General features: G+C 37.4%; 3 protein-coding genes across 4 annotated transcripts; 1 reads left to right on the plus strand and 2 right to left on the minus strand.

Moving 5' to 3' along the window:
• Positions 1-526: 526 nt before the first annotated feature.
• mrps10 (mitochondrial ribosomal protein S10) lies at positions 527-4195 on the plus strand. 2 transcript variants are annotated; one of them, XR_014605737.1, is made up of 8 exons: positions 527-630; positions 728-753; positions 863-890; positions 984-1117; positions 2153-2261; positions 2810-2899; positions 2997-3214; positions 3471-4195. XR_014605737.1 is itself a non-coding variant. In XM_084111064.1 (7 exons), the coding sequence occupies exons 1-7, from the start codon at positions 574-576 to the stop codon at positions 3057-3059; spliced, it is 507 nt and encodes a 168-aa protein (XP_083967190.1). In that variant the 5' UTR covers positions 527-573; the 3' UTR covers positions 3060-4195. The 2 variants fall into 2 exon arrangements, 1 of the variants encoding a protein (XP_083967190.1); XM_084111064.1 differs by having other exon boundaries at positions 2997-4195.
• Positions 4196-8840: 4645 nt separating this feature from the next.
• On the minus strand, positions 8841-16743 carry LOC311080883 (uncharacterized protein). Its single transcript, XM_084111063.1, has 6 exons — positions 16569-16743; positions 15309-15406; positions 14480-14635; positions 12964-13104; positions 12510-12629; positions 8841-10597 (listed from the first exon to the last, which is right to left on the minus strand). The coding sequence occupies exons 2-6, from the start codon at positions 15404-15406 to the stop codon at positions 10507-10509; spliced, it is 606 nt and encodes a 201-aa protein (XP_083967189.1). The 5' UTR covers positions 16569-16743; the 3' UTR covers positions 8841-10506.
• A 1382-nt stretch (positions 16744-18125) lies between these two features.
• On the minus strand, positions 18126-19673 carry msgn1 (mesogenin 1). The gene has a single exon (XM_084110499.1). The coding sequence runs from the start codon at positions 19391-19393 to the stop codon at positions 18971-18973; it is 423 nt and encodes a 140-aa protein (XP_083966625.1). The 5' UTR covers positions 19394-19673; the 3' UTR covers positions 18126-18970.
• Between the last annotated feature and the right edge of the window lie 645 nt (positions 19674-20318).

The raw sequence follows: 20318 nt of genomic DNA on the forward strand, positions 1-20318 counted from the left end.
AAAAATAAGCAAGAACAAGAGGTGGAGGGAAAAACAAAACAAAAAATACTATTTACTTAAAATTACTATAATACGGGTTGTTTTCATAGCTTTTTATTGAAGGAAATTCCTCATAATACATTATAAATCGAAATGCTTCATAAGTGTTTTATTTAGTTCACTTAACATGGGACAGAATAAATTAGAATTGGAGCATGCTACAAAACTTATTTAAAACTTAAAACTCTTATTTTTCTTTTATTTATTTATTTAGGTGTTTTCAGTGTGATTGTAATCAAAATGTTCATGTTCATATTCAATGACTGAAATGAATGATGTGTTTGGAAGTTTTAATATCTGCGTGGGTCGAACTGAAGTAAATAAACTATTGCTAATAAAGTGTTTTAGCGATACAGTTATTATTCAGTCACAATAAATTATTACACACAACTAGTTTTTCATCAAGTGTTTTAGTTTGGGTTTTTGAACACAAAAAAGCCGTTCTAAAAGTGACTAAATTCCCCGCCGTTAGGGGCGCCATTTCCCGCGTCTGTGTTTTGACGTCACTTCCTTCCGCCTGTCGAGGCAGAAAACATGGCGGCTTCCATGGCGAGCGTCCTTTCAAAGACCATTAATAGACAATTCTTACAGGTATTGCAGACTCTTTCACACGGTTTATCTGTCTGTTTGTTACTACATGAGCGTAGTTGTTGATTCTGCTGAATGTTTAATATGTTCTGTTTCACAGGCTGCTGCAGTACAGCATCAAACACGGTCAGTTTCACACTTTGCTCTCTTAAAGAATTGTAAAAGCTTAATGCGCTTTCAGACCCCACTGTATAGAAGTGAAACATAATTTGGTGACATAATTGTTTGTTTTCAGGTTGATCCACACATCATCGTCTCCCGTCGTGAGTATCTGCTTTTAAATTCGCCCTGATGTTTAATATTACTGTGATTAAAGTCAGAGTTCAGTGTTTGTAGCCTGTATATTTGATTGACAGGTCTCAGAGGAGCCGGACACTCTCTATCAGAGGCTGTCAGTGGAGGTCAAAGGTCACGATAGGTCAGTTCTGGACAGTTATGAGTTTTTCGCGACTCTGGCCGCTCGAGAGCTCGGACTCACCCTGGAGAAAGTGTGAGTATTATCGAGCTGAACTCATATTTATATTATATATATATATATATACAGGGTTTGAAATTCACTTTTTCACTCACAGGCCAATTTGGCCTTTACATTTTTAAGTTGACGGACATTCAGAACTTCAACTAGCCAAAAGAAACCAAATTAACTACGTCACAGCTTAGCCTATATCTATCTATCTATATCTATATATAATTTGGATTTCATACATTTCTTATTCTAACAGAATCCTGTCATCCAGCATCTCCTCTTCCTCTTTCATCCTCATCACCATAAATGTGTTTTAGGAGGACAGATTAATACAGGACAAAGAACATCAAAAAAATGGAAAATAATATTGTCTTTTCTGTTCACCAAATGCTTTTTAATCTTCGCTGTTGATTCAATGCAAATGAACCAGCGCACCGTTGTGTGTTGTGTAGTGACGAGTGTGTGTTCAAGTAAGCAGATATGAGCAGATTCTGTGCAATACGCTGTATTTAATATATCATGATGACTCACGAGTATCTGTGCAGATTTGTCTTACACAAACTTCCCAGAAAAGTGAGTAAACAAGTAACACGTCAAATTGGCTCGTTTTTTGCAGCGTTTCCCGCCACTGTTGATTTTTACCCGGGTGTTCATTTCAAACCCTGTGTGTATACACACACACACACACACACACACACACACATATTTCATCTGGAAGACATTAGCTGGCGGGAGACTGACGTTTGCTCCATCGCTCAGGGTTCAGATGTTGGTGTGATCGATGGGCAAGATTTTGATTAAGAGAATGCACTTTAGAAGTTGCTGGTTTTTATTTTTTCTACCCGTTTAATTTCTCTAGTTTAGCATTTGAAGGTCTGTGTGTTTTTAGCTTTTACATATATTGTCTATTCGCTCCTTTATTTTAAAATCAGTCGAGGTAGATCGTGTTTGCTTGCAGAGCTGAAATAAGTGAATGTCAAACTGATCCTTCTTGCAGCGGCGTGTGTGTGTGTGTATAATGGTGTTGAAGCGAGGGCTGAAAGTGTTCTGTGTGTCCAGGTTTGAGCCGCCGAAGCACATCGATAAGCTCACCCTGCTGAAGTCCATCCACATCTTCAAGAAGCACAGAGCTCAGTACGAGATGAGGACACACCGCCGGCTCATCGAGGTGATGATCGACACACTCCTGCACTGACGCTGTTCACACACACACTCTCCTCGTTTCTCCAGCTGGTGTAATGTTTCAAAGCGGAGCGCAACTTAAAAATAATCTTATATGTTCATTATAAAGTTTTCAGTGATGGGGTTTTAATATATAAAAATGTGTTTAAAGGCTATAAAATATATATATTATTATTATTTTTTACTGTGATATACATTACTATGAAATACACATATTTTTATATAACGTGTATGTGTGTATATATATGTGTGTATGTATGTGTGTGTGTGTGTGTGTATGTATGTGTATATATATATATATATATATATACTAAATACACTGTTATAGCAAATAAACTCTAACTTAATATATTTATATTTAGTATATATGTATATATATATATATATATATACTAAATATAAATATATTAAGTTAAGAGTTTATTTGTGTATATATATATATATATATATATATATATAATTTTTATTTATTTATAAAACTCTACTGTTTAAAATGCCTGGTCATTACATCTTGAACATCTTTGTGACTTTCAGATTTCTGGAATAACGGGATCGAGCGCGCGGGTTTATCTGGAGTATATCCAGCGGAATCTGCCGGAGGGCGTCGCCATGGAGATCACCAAGGTAACGACATCTCTCACACACACGCACTGTACAAACAGACCAGAGCGATGTTAGAAGTGTGTTTGGTCTTCTATAACACAGTGTTTGTCCTCGACAGACTGCGGTGGAGAAGATCCCGGAGCACATCCAGAAACCACTGTGGGACGAACACGACCAATGAGGAGCAACCGGAGATTCAAATAAGAGACTTCATACACACACACACACACGCCGCACATCAACCAGATAAAGGCGTGTCAATATTATGCCTTGAACAATTTAACTGTGTATATCATAAATACACTTCTTTATGAGGTGCATTTCCTTTAGACACCAGCTAACCTTCTCTTTCTACATGGTTATGATGGATTTCTCCATCTATTATTTATTTTTAGTGCTGGGCAACGATTAATCACATCCAAAATAAAAGTTTGTTTTACGGTGTATAATTATTTTGTATATATTTAAGAAATATTTGCATGTATATATATTGGCATATGTGTGTATTTATATATACAAAATAATTATACACAGTACACACACACATAATGTAAACACAAACTTATTTTGGATGTGATTAATCGTTGCCCAGCACTATTTATTGTGTTAGTTAACACTGTCAGAGATGAGTGGATGTGGACGTCCGAAGTGTTCAGTAAATCAGTAAACTCTGTCATTTCACTTGTTAAACAGGAGATTCCCACAATTAAAAACACAAAGACAGGTTTGCAGAAACATCCTTCCCTTTAATGACATCAGCATCTGAGACACACAAATGATACATCTAGATCTGTATTAGATGAGAGATGGTGTGTGTGTGTGTGTGTGTGAGAACTGCGCAGATGTTACTTACCTGTCCTCCAGCACAAACCAAATGACTCTTTCCTCTGAATCAAATGATTCACTGTTCGTTCGCTCGCGTCTCTCATAAAGATCATGAACACAGAACAGCAAGAAGTGTCAAATACATTCATCATACAACTCCGTTAACAACTGAAACATTGAAACATTTAGATCCGTTTTTCATTTTTCTCAGTTTAAAGGGTAAATAAACCCTAACACAACTCTTTTTAGTTCATGATCTGTAAGACTGGGGCTTCATCAGTGCTGGTCATTGATTCAAGTAAACATTTTTTTTTTGACATTTGGGTATAAAGTGTTTTAATTCTACAATATATGGTATAAAAAACAAATGCAAAATTATTTTTTGCAAATAATGCAAAAAACAAACTATTGCATTATTTTCCTGTTATCTCTGTAGAGCTGCGTTGTGTTTAAAGCGCTGTATAAATAAAGCTTGACTTGTGAACAGAATAATGCAAATGAGATTATGCTTTTCCTTTACGATCTGCTATAAAAAACTATTTAACACTTAAATATACGCCGTTATATAATATACATTATAAGAGTATTTTAATGCATGAATTCTGCAGTTTAATCTGATGAATAAACACTCACCTATTCGCTGCATTAAACATCATCCAGTTTCAGATGCGACACGGAATCAATGCAATAATGCATTATAGACTAAGACTTGACGTGTGGCGTTCCCAATGAGCTTTCATTGCGTTTTATAAAGAAATTATAACATTTATATTTAGGTTAAAAACAACATTATGGTTCTTTACAATGAAAAACATTTATAAAGCATTTCTTTATTTTCTTACTTTCGACATTTACTAATACATTATTAAAATCAAAAGCTGTATCTGTTAAAATAACACTTTATAATAATCTTTCATTTGCTAACATTATTAATCCTAATTAATTTTGCATTAACTAGTGCATTCCTAAAATCAGGTCACATCTGTAAACATTGATGCACAGTGAGTTAAACATGAACATTTTAATTAATTAACTAATAATAATAATAATAATAATGTTCTGTAAGAGTAAATGTTCATTTATTGTGAAGTCTTGCCATGTTTTTAATGGACTTGGAAAGTAACGAACACTAACAGATCAATAAACACCGTCACAAATGTATAAATAATGTACAGTGATTCTGATATTTGTCTACAAAACTTTAAAGCTGAAGATCAGAAACATTCAGACTTTTGATCAGTTTCTCAAGCTTTAATTCACATATATTATCTGATTAATAAATGCTGCTGTTGATTGTTCGTTCAGTTGATAATGAAACTGAAACACCTGTTATGTTAAAGTTTATTAAGTGAGGTACGTTATTTTACCTTTAACAGTTGTTGACTCTCTTCCCCCTGTGGTGAAAATCCAGCGTTTAATGTTGTTTATGTGTCTATGTGGTGTTTTTAATCTGCTTTAAGACAAAGCATGTGTAAATTCATAAGTCGACACCATTGCTGAGTATTTTCTCCTTAAAACTGCAGTGAACCAAAGACAGTCTCAAAAACACGCTTTGAAATCGCTGGTGTTTCTGACGTCACAAACTACCTTGTAACCAATCAGATCAATGTGTGATCATCAACCAGTGGATCTCTGAGCTGAGTGAGTGAGTGGAGGCGGGGCTCATTTGCATATTCATAGAACCGCTCATACTAAATGAGGCAAGGGTGTCGAGTTACATTCAAGATATTTTAAGACATGAAGAATTATCAGTCAATCTCTCGCCGAGAGCTGTGGTGTCCAGGGTTGTGTCGATGTATTGTTCTCTGATGAGTCCACATAATAGTGTTACATTACAGATACAACTTTTGCTTTTATTAATGTTGAAATGAACACTTTAATGACGGAGGAACCACTGACTTTCACTTGGAAGTTCCTCAGGGTGATTGACAGGTCAGCCAGAGTGTTTATGTTTTTATTTATATATATATATATATATATAAAATGTTAAAACAAATATATGTGGTATCAAATGTTCACGTTATAATTTGTTACACTGCTTATTTAAATTTATGTTATAATATTTTATTCTATTATTTTGATGCTTTTAATTATTATTCTATGTATTCCAAGCTTTTGCAATATTGTACTTTTAGTCATGCCAATAAAGCAATTTTGAATTTGAGAGAGAGGGAGAGAGAGAGATTGAGAGGGAGAGAGAGAGAGAGATTGAGAGAGAGAGATAGAGATTGAGAGGGAGAGAGAGATTGAGAGGGAGAGAGAGAGAGATTGAAAGAGAGAGAGAGATTGAGAGGGAGAGAGAGATTGAGAGGGAGAGAGAGAGAGATTGATTGAGAGAGATTGAGAGGAAGATTGAGAGAGAGAGATTGAGAGGGAGAGAGAGATTGAGAGGGAGAGAGAGATTGACAGAGAGAGAGAGACTGAGTGAGAAAGAGAGATTAAGAGAGAGAGACAAACTCACCGTGGTTACGAGAGGGCGGGGCTTCTCATCGTGGGGGCGGGGCTTGGGAGGAGATGAGTGACAGACGGGATGGTCCTCATACGAGTGTCCGGATGCTTCCAGAAGGGTGTCTCACCCCTTCAGGAGACAAGAAGAGTCAGAGGAACACACACAACACGTTTGCTGCTCGACGCGCCTCATTTCTGTCAGGACGTCGGGGAGGACTCAAACCTGCGAGTGCTTTACTCAGAGCGGACTCTGCATTACACACACCACCTCGCGCTACACCTCACAGATCACGAGCCGTCGTCAGAGAGTGTTATCTGCCAAACTAATCCATATTCATTGAGATATCAGGAGTAATAAAACGGATTAATCAGAGTAATGTTCTCTCGCATCAGAGGTAAACGATCCAGATTATTCATGATGTTAATGGCTTCACACAAGTCAAAAGTTTGGACGCACCGACTGAATGTGTGATCCTCATGATCCCGAAGAAACATCCGATTTAAATGCAAAGTTGTTCTAAACCTGAATGAGTTTCTTTTTTTTTTTACCCATTGATTTCCATTGGTTTTTTTGTCTTCTTCACACTTATGGTGTGGAGGCTTGTTTCCGCCACAGAGTGGAAAATAAAAAAAGGTAATTGCGACTTTTTTCCCCTCACAATTCTGACTTTTTATCTCAGAATTATGTGATATACAGTCGCAATTGTGTGTTATAAAGTCAGAATTGTGAGATATAAACTATTCTGAGGTTAAAAAAAAAAGTCTTGGACTTTATATCTCAAAATTGTGAGAAAAGATGTCAGAATTGCGAGATATAAACTCGTAATTATGTGTTATAAAGTCAGAATTGTGAGATATAAAGTCAGAATTGTGTGATATAAAGTCAGAATTGCGAGATATAAAGTCAGAATTGCGAGATATAAAGTCAGAATTGTGAGATATAAAGTCAGAATTGCGAGATATAAAGTCAGAATTGCGAGATATAAAGTCAGAATTGCGAGATATAAAGTCAGAATTGTGAGATATAAACTATTCTGAGGTTAAAAAAAAAAGTCTTGGACTTTATATCTCAAAATTGTGAGAAAAGATGTCAGAATTGCGAGATATAAACTCGTAATTATGTGTTATAAAGTCAGAATTGCGAGATATAAAGTCAGAATTGTGAGATATAAACTATTCTGAGGTTAAAAAAAAAAGTCTTGGACTTTATATCTCAAAATTGTGAGAAAAGATGTCAGAATTGTGAGATATAAAGTCAGAATTGCGAGATATAAAGTCAGAATTGCGTGATATAAAGTCAGAATTGCGAGATATAAAGTCAGAATTGCGAGATATAAAGTCAGAATTGCGAGATATAAAGTCAGAATTGCGTGATATAAAGTCAGAATTGCGAGATATAAAGTCAGAATTGCGTGATATAAAGTCAGAATTGCGTGATATAAAGTCAGAATTGCGTGATATAAAGTCAGAATTGCGAGATATAAAGTCAGAATTGCGACAAAGTCAGAATTGTGAGATATAAAGTCAGAATTGCGAGATATAAAGTCAGAATTGCGACAAAGTCAGAATTGCGACAAAGTCAGAATTGTGAGATATAAAGTCAGAATTGCGAAATATAAAGTCAGAATTGCGAGATGTAAACTCGCAATTGTGAGATAAAAAGTCGCAATTATCTTTTAAATTGTTTAATTCTGTGGCGGAAACAATCTTCCATACTATGGAAGTCAATGGGGACCAACAAGGTATATTAATGAATGTTGGCAAACACACAATCACTGGTATCCACTGACGTCCATAGGGAATACTAGGGAAGTAAATAGATACAAATTATTCAGATTCTGCATAATTTTGTGTTCAACAGAACAAAGAAACTCAGTTTTTGAGGGAAGAGTAGATCATTTATGGGTGAACTGTCCCTTTAAATGCCAGCTTTTGTATTTTCATGCTGTAATTTATTTTTTTTACATCTAAATTTAGTTCCGTAAATGTCTTCTCACAGGGTTATTAATCAAACATGCATCAAAGATAAATTATTTTTTGTAACCTTAGATTGTGCAATGCATTAATGTCTTTACAGAACTAAAGCGGTTGCATGAAGTTCCTCTTTAACAGCGTTTATCCCGAGATGAAGCCGGCCGATCAACGTCCAGAGCCGCTTTCATCCACACATTCTTCCATTTGAGTCATTTCAGGTTTATAATCACGTTATTCTAACACACACACTAAAGATAATCGAGTGTCTCCAAACTTTTGGCTGTTTTTAGTGTTAAACTCACTCGCATGCACTACAGCGTGGCCTGCTATGATGATGCGTGTTTAGTTTTAGAGTGAGTCAAGAAGTGTTTTCCTGTTGAATATTAAAAGTACATTTATTTCATGCACACATCCTTGGACATCCGGCCTGAGCTCGAGCTTTCAGCCCTCTAGGCAACTTTAATTCAGTGTATTTCAAATATAACTTTACTCAAGTCATCCATGTGCTTTATTATGCATTTCTGCAATGATGTAAATATATATATATATATGAGTTATCATAATAAACACATCATAGTTAAATATATCTGTGCTCATGTAATAAAATCTTTACATTGCTGTCCATTTGGCTTCAGAAATGATCAGTACTTTAAAAAAATGCATTACATAAATGGACATTCAGCTTTTGTTTTGAATGAACAATAAAAAAGAGAGGTCATTTTATCTTAACTTTATTGTTTTGTTTGTCAAAACTAAGTCAAAAGCTGTTATCTGTTCAATTTACATTCACAAATCCACATGACTTTATCAGTTACAATACGTGAATGTGCCATAATAATAATAACACTTCAAAACTCAACACAGAGAGGGGTTTTAACTTTACTTTTTTTACTATTTTGAATCAAATACTTGGCCTTGAAATAGAAAAGCAAGGAAATATTTATTTAAAGAAGAAGTATATAAATCGTAGCGCTACTCTACTGTCATGTTAAAACGAATCCATGTCTTTGTGATTTTAACAGAATCATTCAACCAAAAAAAAAGAAAAAAGAAACATGAATACTTTAACAGCAATATTCTCACTTGACTAGGTAGCTGCACATTTATGATATTAAATCATTATTAATTCATGAGCACTACACATGAAGATGAACATATTGAGGGATCTGCTTGGTAAATGCCATATTTGAGACGTCCAAGGAGTACAGAAATATCAACGACACATGCTTGAGGAATAACGGCTGGCGTCCCTTCTCGGTCGCTAAAGTCTCACTTGTTTTCTTGGGATAAGGGAACAGGATTGTTTAAGGCTCACAGGAATAGCACCACGCTGACTATACACAACACTTAGGGAGTAAAAACACTTAATTTAAATCAACTTAAGAACATGTGTCCTTCTCTTCCTCAGAGTGAGAGTGCTTTTAAAGGGATAGCTCACCCAAAAATGAAAATTAGCCCATGATTTACTCGCCCTGAAGCCGTCCTAGGTGTACATGACTTTATTCTTTCAGACGAATACAATCAGAGTTATATTAAGAAATGTTCTGGCTCTTCCAAGCTTTATAATGGCAGTGAATGGCCGTTTCTGTTTTTGGAAGTCCATAAAAGTGCATCTATCCATCATAAAAGTGCATCTATCCATCATAGATGCACTTTTATGATGGAGAGATGCACTTATGATGGATAGATGCACTTTTATGATGGAGAGATGCACTTATGATGGATAGATGCACTTTTATGATGGAGAGATGCACTTATGATGGATAGATGCACTTTTATGATGGACAGATGCACTTTTATGATGGATAGATGCACTTTTATGATGAATAGATGCACTTTTATGATGGATAGATGCACTTTTATCATGAATAGATGCACTTTTATGATGGATAGATGCACTTTTATGATGGATAGATGCACTTTTATCATGGATAGATGCACTTTAATGATGCATAGATGCACTTTTATCATGAATGATGCACTTTTATCATGGATAGATGCACTTTTATGATGAATAGATGCACTTTTATCATGGATAGATGCACTTTTATGGACTTCCAAAAACAAAAACCATTCATTCCCATTATAAAGCTTGGAAGAGCCAGGACATTTCTTAATATAACTCTGATTGTGTTCGTCTGAAAGAATAAAGTCATATACGCCTAGGACGACTTGAGGGCGAGTAAATCATGGGCTAATTTTCATTTTTGGGTGAGCTATCCCTTTAAATGTTTTTCGGGGTTTTTTCCTCAAATGAAGTAACATATATATATATAAAAAAAATAAAAAGGTAGCGTGTTTGTTACAGTAAAAGGACCTGCGAGTCTGTTCGGACAGAAATGAGTGAGCGGTGGACATTAACGCTACAGATTTTAGTTGCGTTAAAACTTCCGGCCACCAGGGGGCCCCGGCCAGCGCTGGCCCCTGCCTGGAGGCGGGTGGGGCAGAGGAGGGGCCGATCCGTTGTGGTAACTGCATGAAAGGATAAAATCACACATTTTGATTGGCCTGCTGTGCTCAAGAGGCGCCGAAACTCGTCATTTCTTGCAAATGCGTTATTTAAAAAACACAGAATTCAAGAAAAACAGGGTGTCATGCACTATAGGGGCTTTCGCACCGGAGGAACCCTTTCATAAGCTGTGTCCCAGTACACACTATACACTTATACACTATCAGTGCGTCCCAAATCCCGTACTCGTGCACTGTTCTACGCCATTCTGTAGTATAAATAGAGCGAATAGTGCATGTGTTCACACTGAAAATCCTAAAAAGAAAGAGTGCAGTTTAAGATGATGCACTTATTTAACCGAAAAAACGAAGTGTGAAACGTTGGACACTTCATGCACTTTTCAGTGTGAACGCATGCACTACTCGCACTATTTATACTACAGAATGGCGTAGAATAGTGCACAAGTACGCGATTTGGGACACACCTAACGTTCCTAGAACTGAAGAGTCAGAGCGGATTTAGGCCACGCCCACACCGGGGGGGGGGCAATCCAACCGTCTCCATTGACTTTGTAATGTGTGAAGCTGCATCCTTGTCATTTCTAACTTATAACAAAAGACAGAACAATGTCTAAAACAAGCAAACAATCTAAAAAAAACACAGAACTAAGTGTTTATAAGCTGTCGACCCCAAAAACGAGCGTTTAAGGACACAAAAGTGGATACAGCAATTGAGACAGAGCCAGCGTGTCACATTACTCTGAGAGCTAACTTACGCCCACTGGAGGAGACAGGATAGCTTAGCTTACAGAAATATAATATAATATATAAAACTGACATTTGGATATTTGACCAGTGATGAAATGTTTACTGCACACGAAGAGAGTTTTAGTGCATACTGAGCGTCAGGATCCCACAATTCACCCTTTCTTCCTGCTGATGCTTCACCTCTCAGTACCCGTTTCCACTTTTGTGTCCTTAAACGCTCGTATTTCTGTGTTTTTTAGCTTGTTTGCTGCACACCCTGTCACACAGCAGCTTTTAGACATTGCTCTGTCTTTTGTTATAAGGCAGAAATGACAAGGATGCAGCTTCACACAATACAGAGTCAATGGAGACGGTTTCCAGATAATGACGCGTGTCGCTCTGTCTCCATTGGTGGAAGTTCCCGGTTTTTGGCGTGTTTGTTCGCACCGCAGGAACTGGGAACTATTTTAGTTCTAGGAACTCCTTTTAGAGGAGCTCCTTCACTCCTCCAGAGTCGGTCTACACCAGCGCTAGAGGAACTCTCCGTGACGGTAGTGTTCGCTGATTGGCCGAACGCACGCGAAACACCAGCACCCGACATTTAAAAGAAGCTCAACGCACAGATTATAGCCTATATATTTACTCCACAAACTAACTCTACGAACATATAAAACTGTGATAGATGGAGCTCTCAACCTTTACACTGAGGAGAAACCCAACACAACTTTGAGGAGATCAAGAGAAACATGATGATGTGTTTCTGCTCAGCAACACTAGATATAAACCACACGGCATACGCTAATAACTCTTCATTACTGTCTACTCTCAGTGTATATCAGTTATAGCTAATAATGTATTAGTCAGAGCTGTTAGACAGATCGTACACTAATGAACAGGAGAATGTGAGCTCAGTCGTTCTCAGCGCCGTCAAAATAAAAGTCCCAACAACAAGCGTGTCTCACGTCACTTCAGAGTTCCTACTGGCGGTGCGAACGCAACCAGGAAAACATTCCTAAGGGAAGCATTAGTTCTCGGAGAACCATCCTGGTGGCTCGTTCCTAGAACTATCCGGTGCGAAAGCCCCTTATGTCATTTTAGTTTTAGCCGTGGTTCTGCACTGTCACGCCCCGAAGAGACTCTTCTTCGCATGTGCGTCTGTGAACATGAGAGCGGATGAGTGTGTTCTTACCCTCTGGGGTGGAAGAAACGGGGCGGGCCGGGCGGCATCATGCTCCGCCCCCTCGGATGTGGGGGCCGTCCTCTGAAGGCCGGGTGTCCCGGTGGGGGGGGAGGGGGAGGCGGGCCGTGCCTGAAAACATAAACACACACTTTACACAAAGCGGAAACCTCTCTTTAATTCGATAAAAGATTCTTTAAATGTACTAGTGATAAAAATTGCTAAATACATTGTGGATCCATAAATAAGTCCTTAAAAGTGTGTCCTGATAAAAAGCGCTGTCTCAAAACATTAAAGTTTGGGCAATCCCAAAGAATATGGTTAACAATGATCGACTACAGGGGGACTTTATAATCTAGAAATCGATGGTCAACCCAGCTCTAGATGCTAGTAAAAAAAGGCACATCTGGTTGAATGCAGTAAATGAACAGTGTTTCTCCGAGGTCTGCCGGAGTGATGCGGACACCTGTGCATGTGTGGAGGAGGTCCTCTCATGTGCATGTGTGGAGGCGGAGGCGGAGGCGGACCCAAGTTCATTCCCATCGGCCCGCCGCGACCTCGACGGCCACGCATGTCTGGATACGGCCACGTCCTTCCCATGCCTCTCCTGCAACACACACAGAGAACACGTGCTTTTTCATGAACGGGTTCATTCAAATGATTTAAAGGGATAGTTCACACAAAAATTTAAATTAGCCCATGATTTACTCGCCCTCACGTGAATATAAACGCCCTTCATATAAATTAAGAAATATTCGCCGTTGTAAATCGATGCGTACGGCCATCTGCCCGAGGCTAGTTATTTTAGTTGATAAGTTTTAAATATGGATATTTTTCTTACACGAACGCGTCGCTTCACTTCAGAAGGCCTTTATTAACCTGCCAGAGCAGCGAGGAGCACTTTTATCATGGACAGATGCACTTTTATGATGGATAGATGCACTTTTATCATGGATAGACGCACTTTTATGATGGATAGATGCACTTTTATCATGGATAGACGCACTTTTATGATGGATAGATGCACTTTTATCATGGACGGATGCACTTTTATCATGGATGGATGCACTTTTATGATGGATAGATGCACTTTTATGATGGACGGATGCACTTTTATGATGGATAGATGCACTTTTATCATGGACGGATGCACTTTTATCATGGATGGATGCACTTTTATGATGGATAGATGCACTTTTATGATGGACAGATGCACTTTTATCATGGACGGATGCACTTTTATGATGGATAGATGCACTTTTATCATGGACGGATGCACTTTTATCATGGATGGATGCACTTTTATGATGGATAGATGCACTTTTATGATGGACAGATGCACTTTTATGATGGACAGATGCACTTTTATGATGGACAGATGCACTTTTATGATGGATAGATGCACTTTTATCATGGATAGACGCACTTTTATGATGGATAGATGCACTTTTATCATGATAGATGCACTTTTATGATGGATAGACGCACTTTTATGATGGACAGATGCACTTTTATGATGGATGGACGCACTTTTATGATGGATGGACGCACTTTTATGATGGATGGACGCACTTTTATGATGGATGGACGCACTTATGATGGATAGATGCACTTTTATGATGGATAGATGCACTTTTATGATGGATGGATGCACTTTTATCATGGATAGACGCACTTTTATGATGGATGGATGCACTTTTATGATGGATAGATGCACTTTTATGATGGATGGATGCACTTTTATCATGGATAGACGCACTTTTATCATGGATAGATGCACTTTTATGATGGACTTCAAAACTTAAACGGCCATTCACTGTCATTATAAAGCATTTTTTTAAATATAACTCCGATCGTATTCGTCTGAAAGAAGAATGCCATATACACCTAGGATGACTTCAGGATTAGTAAATCATGGGGTAATTTTCATTTTTGGGGGAACTATCCCTTTAAGGAAAGACTCAAGAACAGTTCGGCAGAACCTCATGGGTCCAAATCCATTGGTAAACCCGTCGCGGCCTCTTCCTCTCATGTGACCCGGGGGTCTGAAGCCTTTCATCATCATCATCATCCCACGTCCACCACGAATCCCACGGCCCATCCGGCCGCCTCTGCCACGAAACTTCATTCCACGACCCCTGCAAATAACCAGAATCAAACCTCAGACACATTATACCTTTGTTTCAACTGTTTCAAAGCACCTTCACAGTAATAATCAGGACTCAACTTCATCAAAATCATTTTCAGTTCAGTTCAATAACTGCGCAAAGTTCATCAATTATGAAACGAGTTCTACAGAAGACAATAATGTCATTATTTAACTCTGTAAAAGTAGCTATGTTGCGAACTTGGAATATCGCATAAAATATTTGCGAATAAAGCAGCAGGTGTTCAGGAGAACAAAACCGACACTTCCTGGGAAATTGGTGCGGAATAGCAGTAATAAAACTGTAAGTTGCTGCAATCTGGCTCTTTTTCCCTCCATCATAATTGACTCCGGCGTTTCAGAAACACCAAACCAACATTTGAGATGCTGCGATGCCATTGGTCCGCTGGTAAGTCCAGTTATCCAATCACAGTCTCCGCTGAGTTTTTAAAAAAAAGGATTTTATTCAGTAAATGTGTTTTCGTCTTAGTTTATCCACGTCTTCTTATCAGATAAAAAAAAAAAACGACTTAATTGAGCACATACATTTTTTTAATGCCCATTTTTTATATGCAACATCCCAAAATTTGCATAAAAATAGGTGGATGGAAAACAAGTGGATGAGAATAACCAATGACAGTAGAAGCTTTGGTCACGTGACCTACCTGAACTTGTTGTCAGACGAAGGCTCCTCTTGCGAGGGCGTTTCTGTGGCCTCCATCACTTCTGTCGTCTCCTCCACCGGCTCCGCTTCGGCATCCATCTGGAAAACATTGGTGCTTTTTAAGTGTACGCCGAGGATTGATGCCTGTCAGTCGTATATAATAGCATTTTCAGCAGCAAACACCATGAACACATAACACCTGCCTTCACCTTTGACCCAAATCCAGATTGGAAACAACGTTCAAGATGTCAAACGCCAATGTCAAATGTTTGACGGTTTTCCTTTGGCCTTAAAGCCACACGACGAGCTTAACATGCCAGAACCTCCGTCATCAAACGGCCTGCTGGGAAATAAGCAGCTGATCTGGGCCACGGGGATTTCAGGGCACAAGCCGCGTATTAATAGTGTGAGTTACGCACACGGCCAACTGTACAATGAAGCATCTCTACAGAAACTGCAGAAGATTTTGCTAATGGAAACGATGCATGAGAGAAAACATCTCACGATACTGAGAAAGAACAGATCATTTTAACAGCTCATGGCTCGTTATAGACCTCGTGAAATTGCAGGAATTTGAGGCAGGGCATATCAAATATATTTATAAATAATTTATGTTTTAATTAGGCTTAATTTACACCCTGGATTGCTACCTGATATTGGTAGGAGGAGGGGTTTCTCAAAGCAGAGAGCATTTATTGGATAATAATTTGCATACACCCCTGAGTGCACGATTATATCATCAATATATATGATCCATTTTTCTATTTTAATATTTCTATGTAAATTTGCATACACCCCAGAGTGCACGATTATATCATCAATATATATGGTCCATGTTATTTTTCTATTTTAATATTTCTATGTAACTTAGTACATGGAATTTAAAGGATGCTATAAAATAATTTATTTGCTCGGTGTTTATGATGATATTACACCTGAATATGATGATTATTGTTACTGAAAGTGTGTTTATGCCCACAAAATAACATAAATTTGCTGATTTTAGTCGGATTTACAAGCTCTTAATTCATTAATTTCATACATTCCGAGATTTACTGTAGGCTGTCGCCATAACCGCAGATGAACGAAATAATCAGCCGAGGGCACAAAGAAACAATGAACTCTCACATATTTACAGCAAATAACTGAAGTTATTCGACAGAATTAACGAAGGCGAATGTGGGATTTAACGGCTCGCCTCACCGACATTAAACACTCAAACGCTCTAATTCGAGCTAATAACGCTTCTTCCGTGACTTACCTTGTGAGATTGAGAGCTCTTCTAAACAACGAGCCTTAAAAATATAAAGTGTTATGCACTGTACTCTAAAAAATAAGCATCCGTCTATTAATTTGTGAAACCTCGCGCGTTTATTCGGCTTTGAAATGGCGGCCCGCGCCGCACCGTCACATCGAGCGCTGATTCTCTTTGTCAGAGCGTCATGTACCACGAGGCCCCGCCCACACCGAAGACAGACGCGCTGTGATTGGCCAGTGCTCTTGTCGCAAGAAATACGTCATGAGAATCGCTGTTGTGCGTAAACAGGTTTGATTGCTAAACCTTATTCAACTTTTATCAGGCAATATATCTTCTGAGTCTATCCCATTATATACTAATCATTTAAGTATTAATGGTGTGAAAATTATAGATAATTGTTTTTTATAACTTTTATATAAAAAAATTATGTTGAACTACATTATTGCCTAAATGCAAACCTTTTTGGAGCTCGATATATAACCAGATTGATTGGAAAGAGGTCTGGAGTTTACCCAGTAAATCCTGTCTAACCAATAAAGTTGAAGAAGTTACATATAAAGTTATTCATTTGATTTACCCAGTGAGACAAGTAGTCTCAAGATTTTTTAGAGACATGGAGACTAAATGCGTCTTTTGTAATTTAGAAGAAGAATTATTATTTTTTCAATGTGTATTTACCAATTGTTTTGGATTGATATTGAACATCTAATATTTAAATTCACAAATGTAAAGATTCGACTATCTGGTAAAGATATAATTTTTGTTATATATAAAAGTAAGTGTTTGGAGCAAAATTTGGTGATTAACTTAATAATTATGTATGGTAAATACCACATACACAAACAGAAATGGACTAATAATAAACTTAAGCATTATATTGAGGCCTTAAAAGATGGAAGAAATAAAAAAGCAAAATGGATGTATAGAATGTTTGAATCCTTTTCTTTTTGGAATTTTTTGTAAGTTATCCTCTGTATACCTTTTTTAAAATTTGTTTTATATTGTTTATTCTGTTTCATTTGATGCTATTATGAATGTAATAGAGGATAGCTGAATACATTGTGATCCTCTGTATGTGTATGTTGTTATTGTTCTGTTATGCAACAAAAAAATAAAAAATAAAAAAAAGGTTTTATTGCTAAACATTTTTTAATCCACAAATGTAGATGTATTTATCTCTCCTTTTTGTAGTATTTAATAACTATTTGGCACAATGTCTAAACGCCCTGTCAAAAACTAAAAAGCTATGATTTTGCTGGATTTGATAATCTTATATTAAATGATATGGAGGTTGTGTTTAGAAGGTTATTATTTATTACTTTAGAAACTGTGCAGATATTTTCTTGCTTTATTTATTTGTATATTTATTACTTATCTTTTCATGTCTAAGCCCTTGTTATATTGAGTAAGTTGTCTGTAAATTGAATGCCATCTTATTTTAATATTTTGGGATTTCTTAATTTAAAAAAAGAAAAAATACATAAAAAGTCACCCATATTTGAACGTTTTAGTTTCAAATTCACTTTTATCTTGACATGAAATACAAAAACCAGTTTACATCAACACCAACAAGATGTTTATTCAGCCATTTCAATTTAAAAGACACTCTTAATATTAGACATCGACACTCCACTCAAGCATCAGCAAGAAATATTTACATCAGTAAAACATGAGAGTGGATAAACAAACAAACAAACAGAAAAATAAAAATCTGTACAAAAGCAGCCTAAAATCAGCTGTGAGAAATAAAGATTCTGCATCCATGCCCAGCTAACAAATGTACGTTCTAAAAAACCATCGTGGGAACAGTGATTTGCAATGTTTCTAAAATGTTTTAAACTGCGTAGTTTAAAAACGTTACGATTACATCCTCATAACCCTTAAGACACTCTTAGAACACTCGTCAAGTACAAATAACATAAAGAATTTTCATTTTTGCGTGCACTGTCCCTTTAAGAGAACGTTATTCAGGTAAAACAACATCATACAGATTATTATTTAAATCATCCAAACAGTGAAAAGTGAAAGTTGTGGGAACATTCCCAGATAGCTGGGCGATTCCATGAAGAATTTTTAACATCCATTAGAATCTTTCCATTGCATAAAAAGTTCTTTATAGACAGCTTCATCAAACGCACGCGCGTTGCCACGGTTACGCGTCTGGCCCGAAGTTAACTTCCGGTCTGTGTTGGTTTATCGGTCTGGCTAGCGGCTAGTAAAATGACACAATTTTTTGTGTAGCTAGCTCCTTCAAAGCTAACTAATTTGAAGCTGTAGCTTGACAAACTACAAGCTGCTCCACTGAGTTTCACGCTGATCATGTGTTTGACGTGACCAGATCAAATTACACATCACAGAGAGAGCCGTCTATAGTGGGAAAGTGTTGTGGTTGACCGTTGGTCCCGTCAGCGCCGCGCATGCGCAGATTGCTGGTCGAGGATGCTGGAGAGTTCTTTAATGTACTGAATGGTGTACTTGAGGGTTTGTATCTTGGTTAACGGTTGTCCTCTCCTGCTGTACACCGGTGGCAGGTAATCCCGGAGCTGATGAAGAGCCTCCGCCAGACTGCGCATGCGCAGCTTCTCCCGTTCGCTAGCCTTCATTCTCCTTTTCACGCTCATCTTCACTTTGGGCTTCAGTTGCGACTCGCATCCTCCGCTATTGCTGGAGCGCGCGTCCGGGGACGAGCACGCGGACTCCGGCGAGGACGCGCTGCAAGAGTCGCCAAACGCGCGGTCCTCTTCTCTGCTCCAGTCCCACTGGGACAAAACTTTGGCCGTGTACACATCGACATCGATCCGCGCCATGTCTTCGTTCAGCTTATCCATCTATCCTGTGTGACAAAGCGTCTCTTTTATACCCGAGAACTTTACGAGCGCGAGGTTCAAAGAGAGACGCGCGCATGCGCAGAAGACCGAGGGACGCGCGCGCTTCTTGACACCCGGGTGCGAATAAGGCGATGTTGGCGGATAATGTGTAAGTGAAAAGAAAATAATTAGATTCCCCTTTTGTGGGAAATGAGTCTTTAAGTCGACACGGCGACAATTAGCAGATTGATGCGAGCAGACGAGCGCAAAAGCCGGAGAATCACACACACACACACACACACTTCACAGATGCTGCACTTATCATTTACATAGTTTCATTGGGAAGAGACACTTTTACACACACACATCTTGAAAAATAAAACCTCTCATCTTATCATGGCCTTGTGTATTTTTTATATTGGGAAGATAAAAAAAAATATATATTTTTTCCAAATATATATTAAAAACATTATTTTTCTATAAAATACTTGGCTTGATGGTAATGACTGCAGTATTGGGGACAGACACTCTTTATTATAAAAAAATAGTAAATATAAATGGCAAATAATGAATGCAGAGAATGCTTTCCTGATTTGAACGATTTTTATGAATTTAGAATTATTGGAAGCAAGTTAAAAGTACTTCAACTTTAACTAAATTAAATAAAATTAAGTTTTCTATATTTATTTTTACATTTTACTTTACATATATATATATATCCCATTTATAATGGAAAATTAATATATATATATATATATAGAGAGAGAGAGATTTCACTGGGGTTTGTTTCTTATATCATTTGCCTGATTTTATACGTTTTATTCATTAAAAAAAGGTGAAAATGTATTTTTTTCTGTCTGTTGACAGTATTTTCTGATTTAGTGATATAAAGAGAAATCCAAAAACCATTACAAATCTAATATATATATATATATATATATATATA

This window comes from Abramis brama (assembly GCF_963993115.1).
Source record: "Abramis brama genome assembly, chromosome: 4".
Taxonomy (NCBI): domain Eukaryota; kingdom Metazoa; phylum Chordata; class Actinopteri; order Cypriniformes; family Leuciscidae; genus Abramis; species Abramis brama.

Excerpts from the sequence above, each read along its gene's own strand:
- msgn1 (XM_084110499.1), bottom strand. The coding sequence starts at position 19,393 with ATGGATAAGCTGAACGAAGACATGGCGCGGATCGATGTCGATGTGTAC.
- LOC311080883 (XM_084111063.1), bottom strand. The coding sequence starts at position 15,406 with ATGGATGCCGAAGCGGAGCCGGTGGAGGAGACGACAGAAGTGATGGAG. Across the intron at positions 14,636-15,308 it reads TCGTCTGACAACAAGTTCAG|GGGTCGTGGAATGAAGTTTC; the intron begins GTAGGTCACGTG and ends GGTTATTTGCAG. Across the intron at positions 13,105-14,479 it reads AATGGATTTGGACCCATGAG|GAGAGGCATGGGAAGGACGT; the intron begins GTTCTGCCGAAC and ends TGTGTGTTGCAG.
- mrps10 (XM_084111064.1), top strand. The coding sequence starts at position 574 with ATGGCGGCTTCCATGGCGAGCGTCCTTTCAAAGACCATTAATAGACAA. Across the intron at positions 631-727 it reads TTAATAGACAATTCTTACAG|GCTGCTGCAGTACAGCATCA; the intron begins GTATTGCAGACT and ends TCTGTTTCACAG. Across the intron at positions 2,900-2,996 it reads TCGCCATGGAGATCACCAAG|ACTGCGGTGGAGAAGATCCC; the intron begins GTAACGACATCT and ends TGTCCTCGACAG.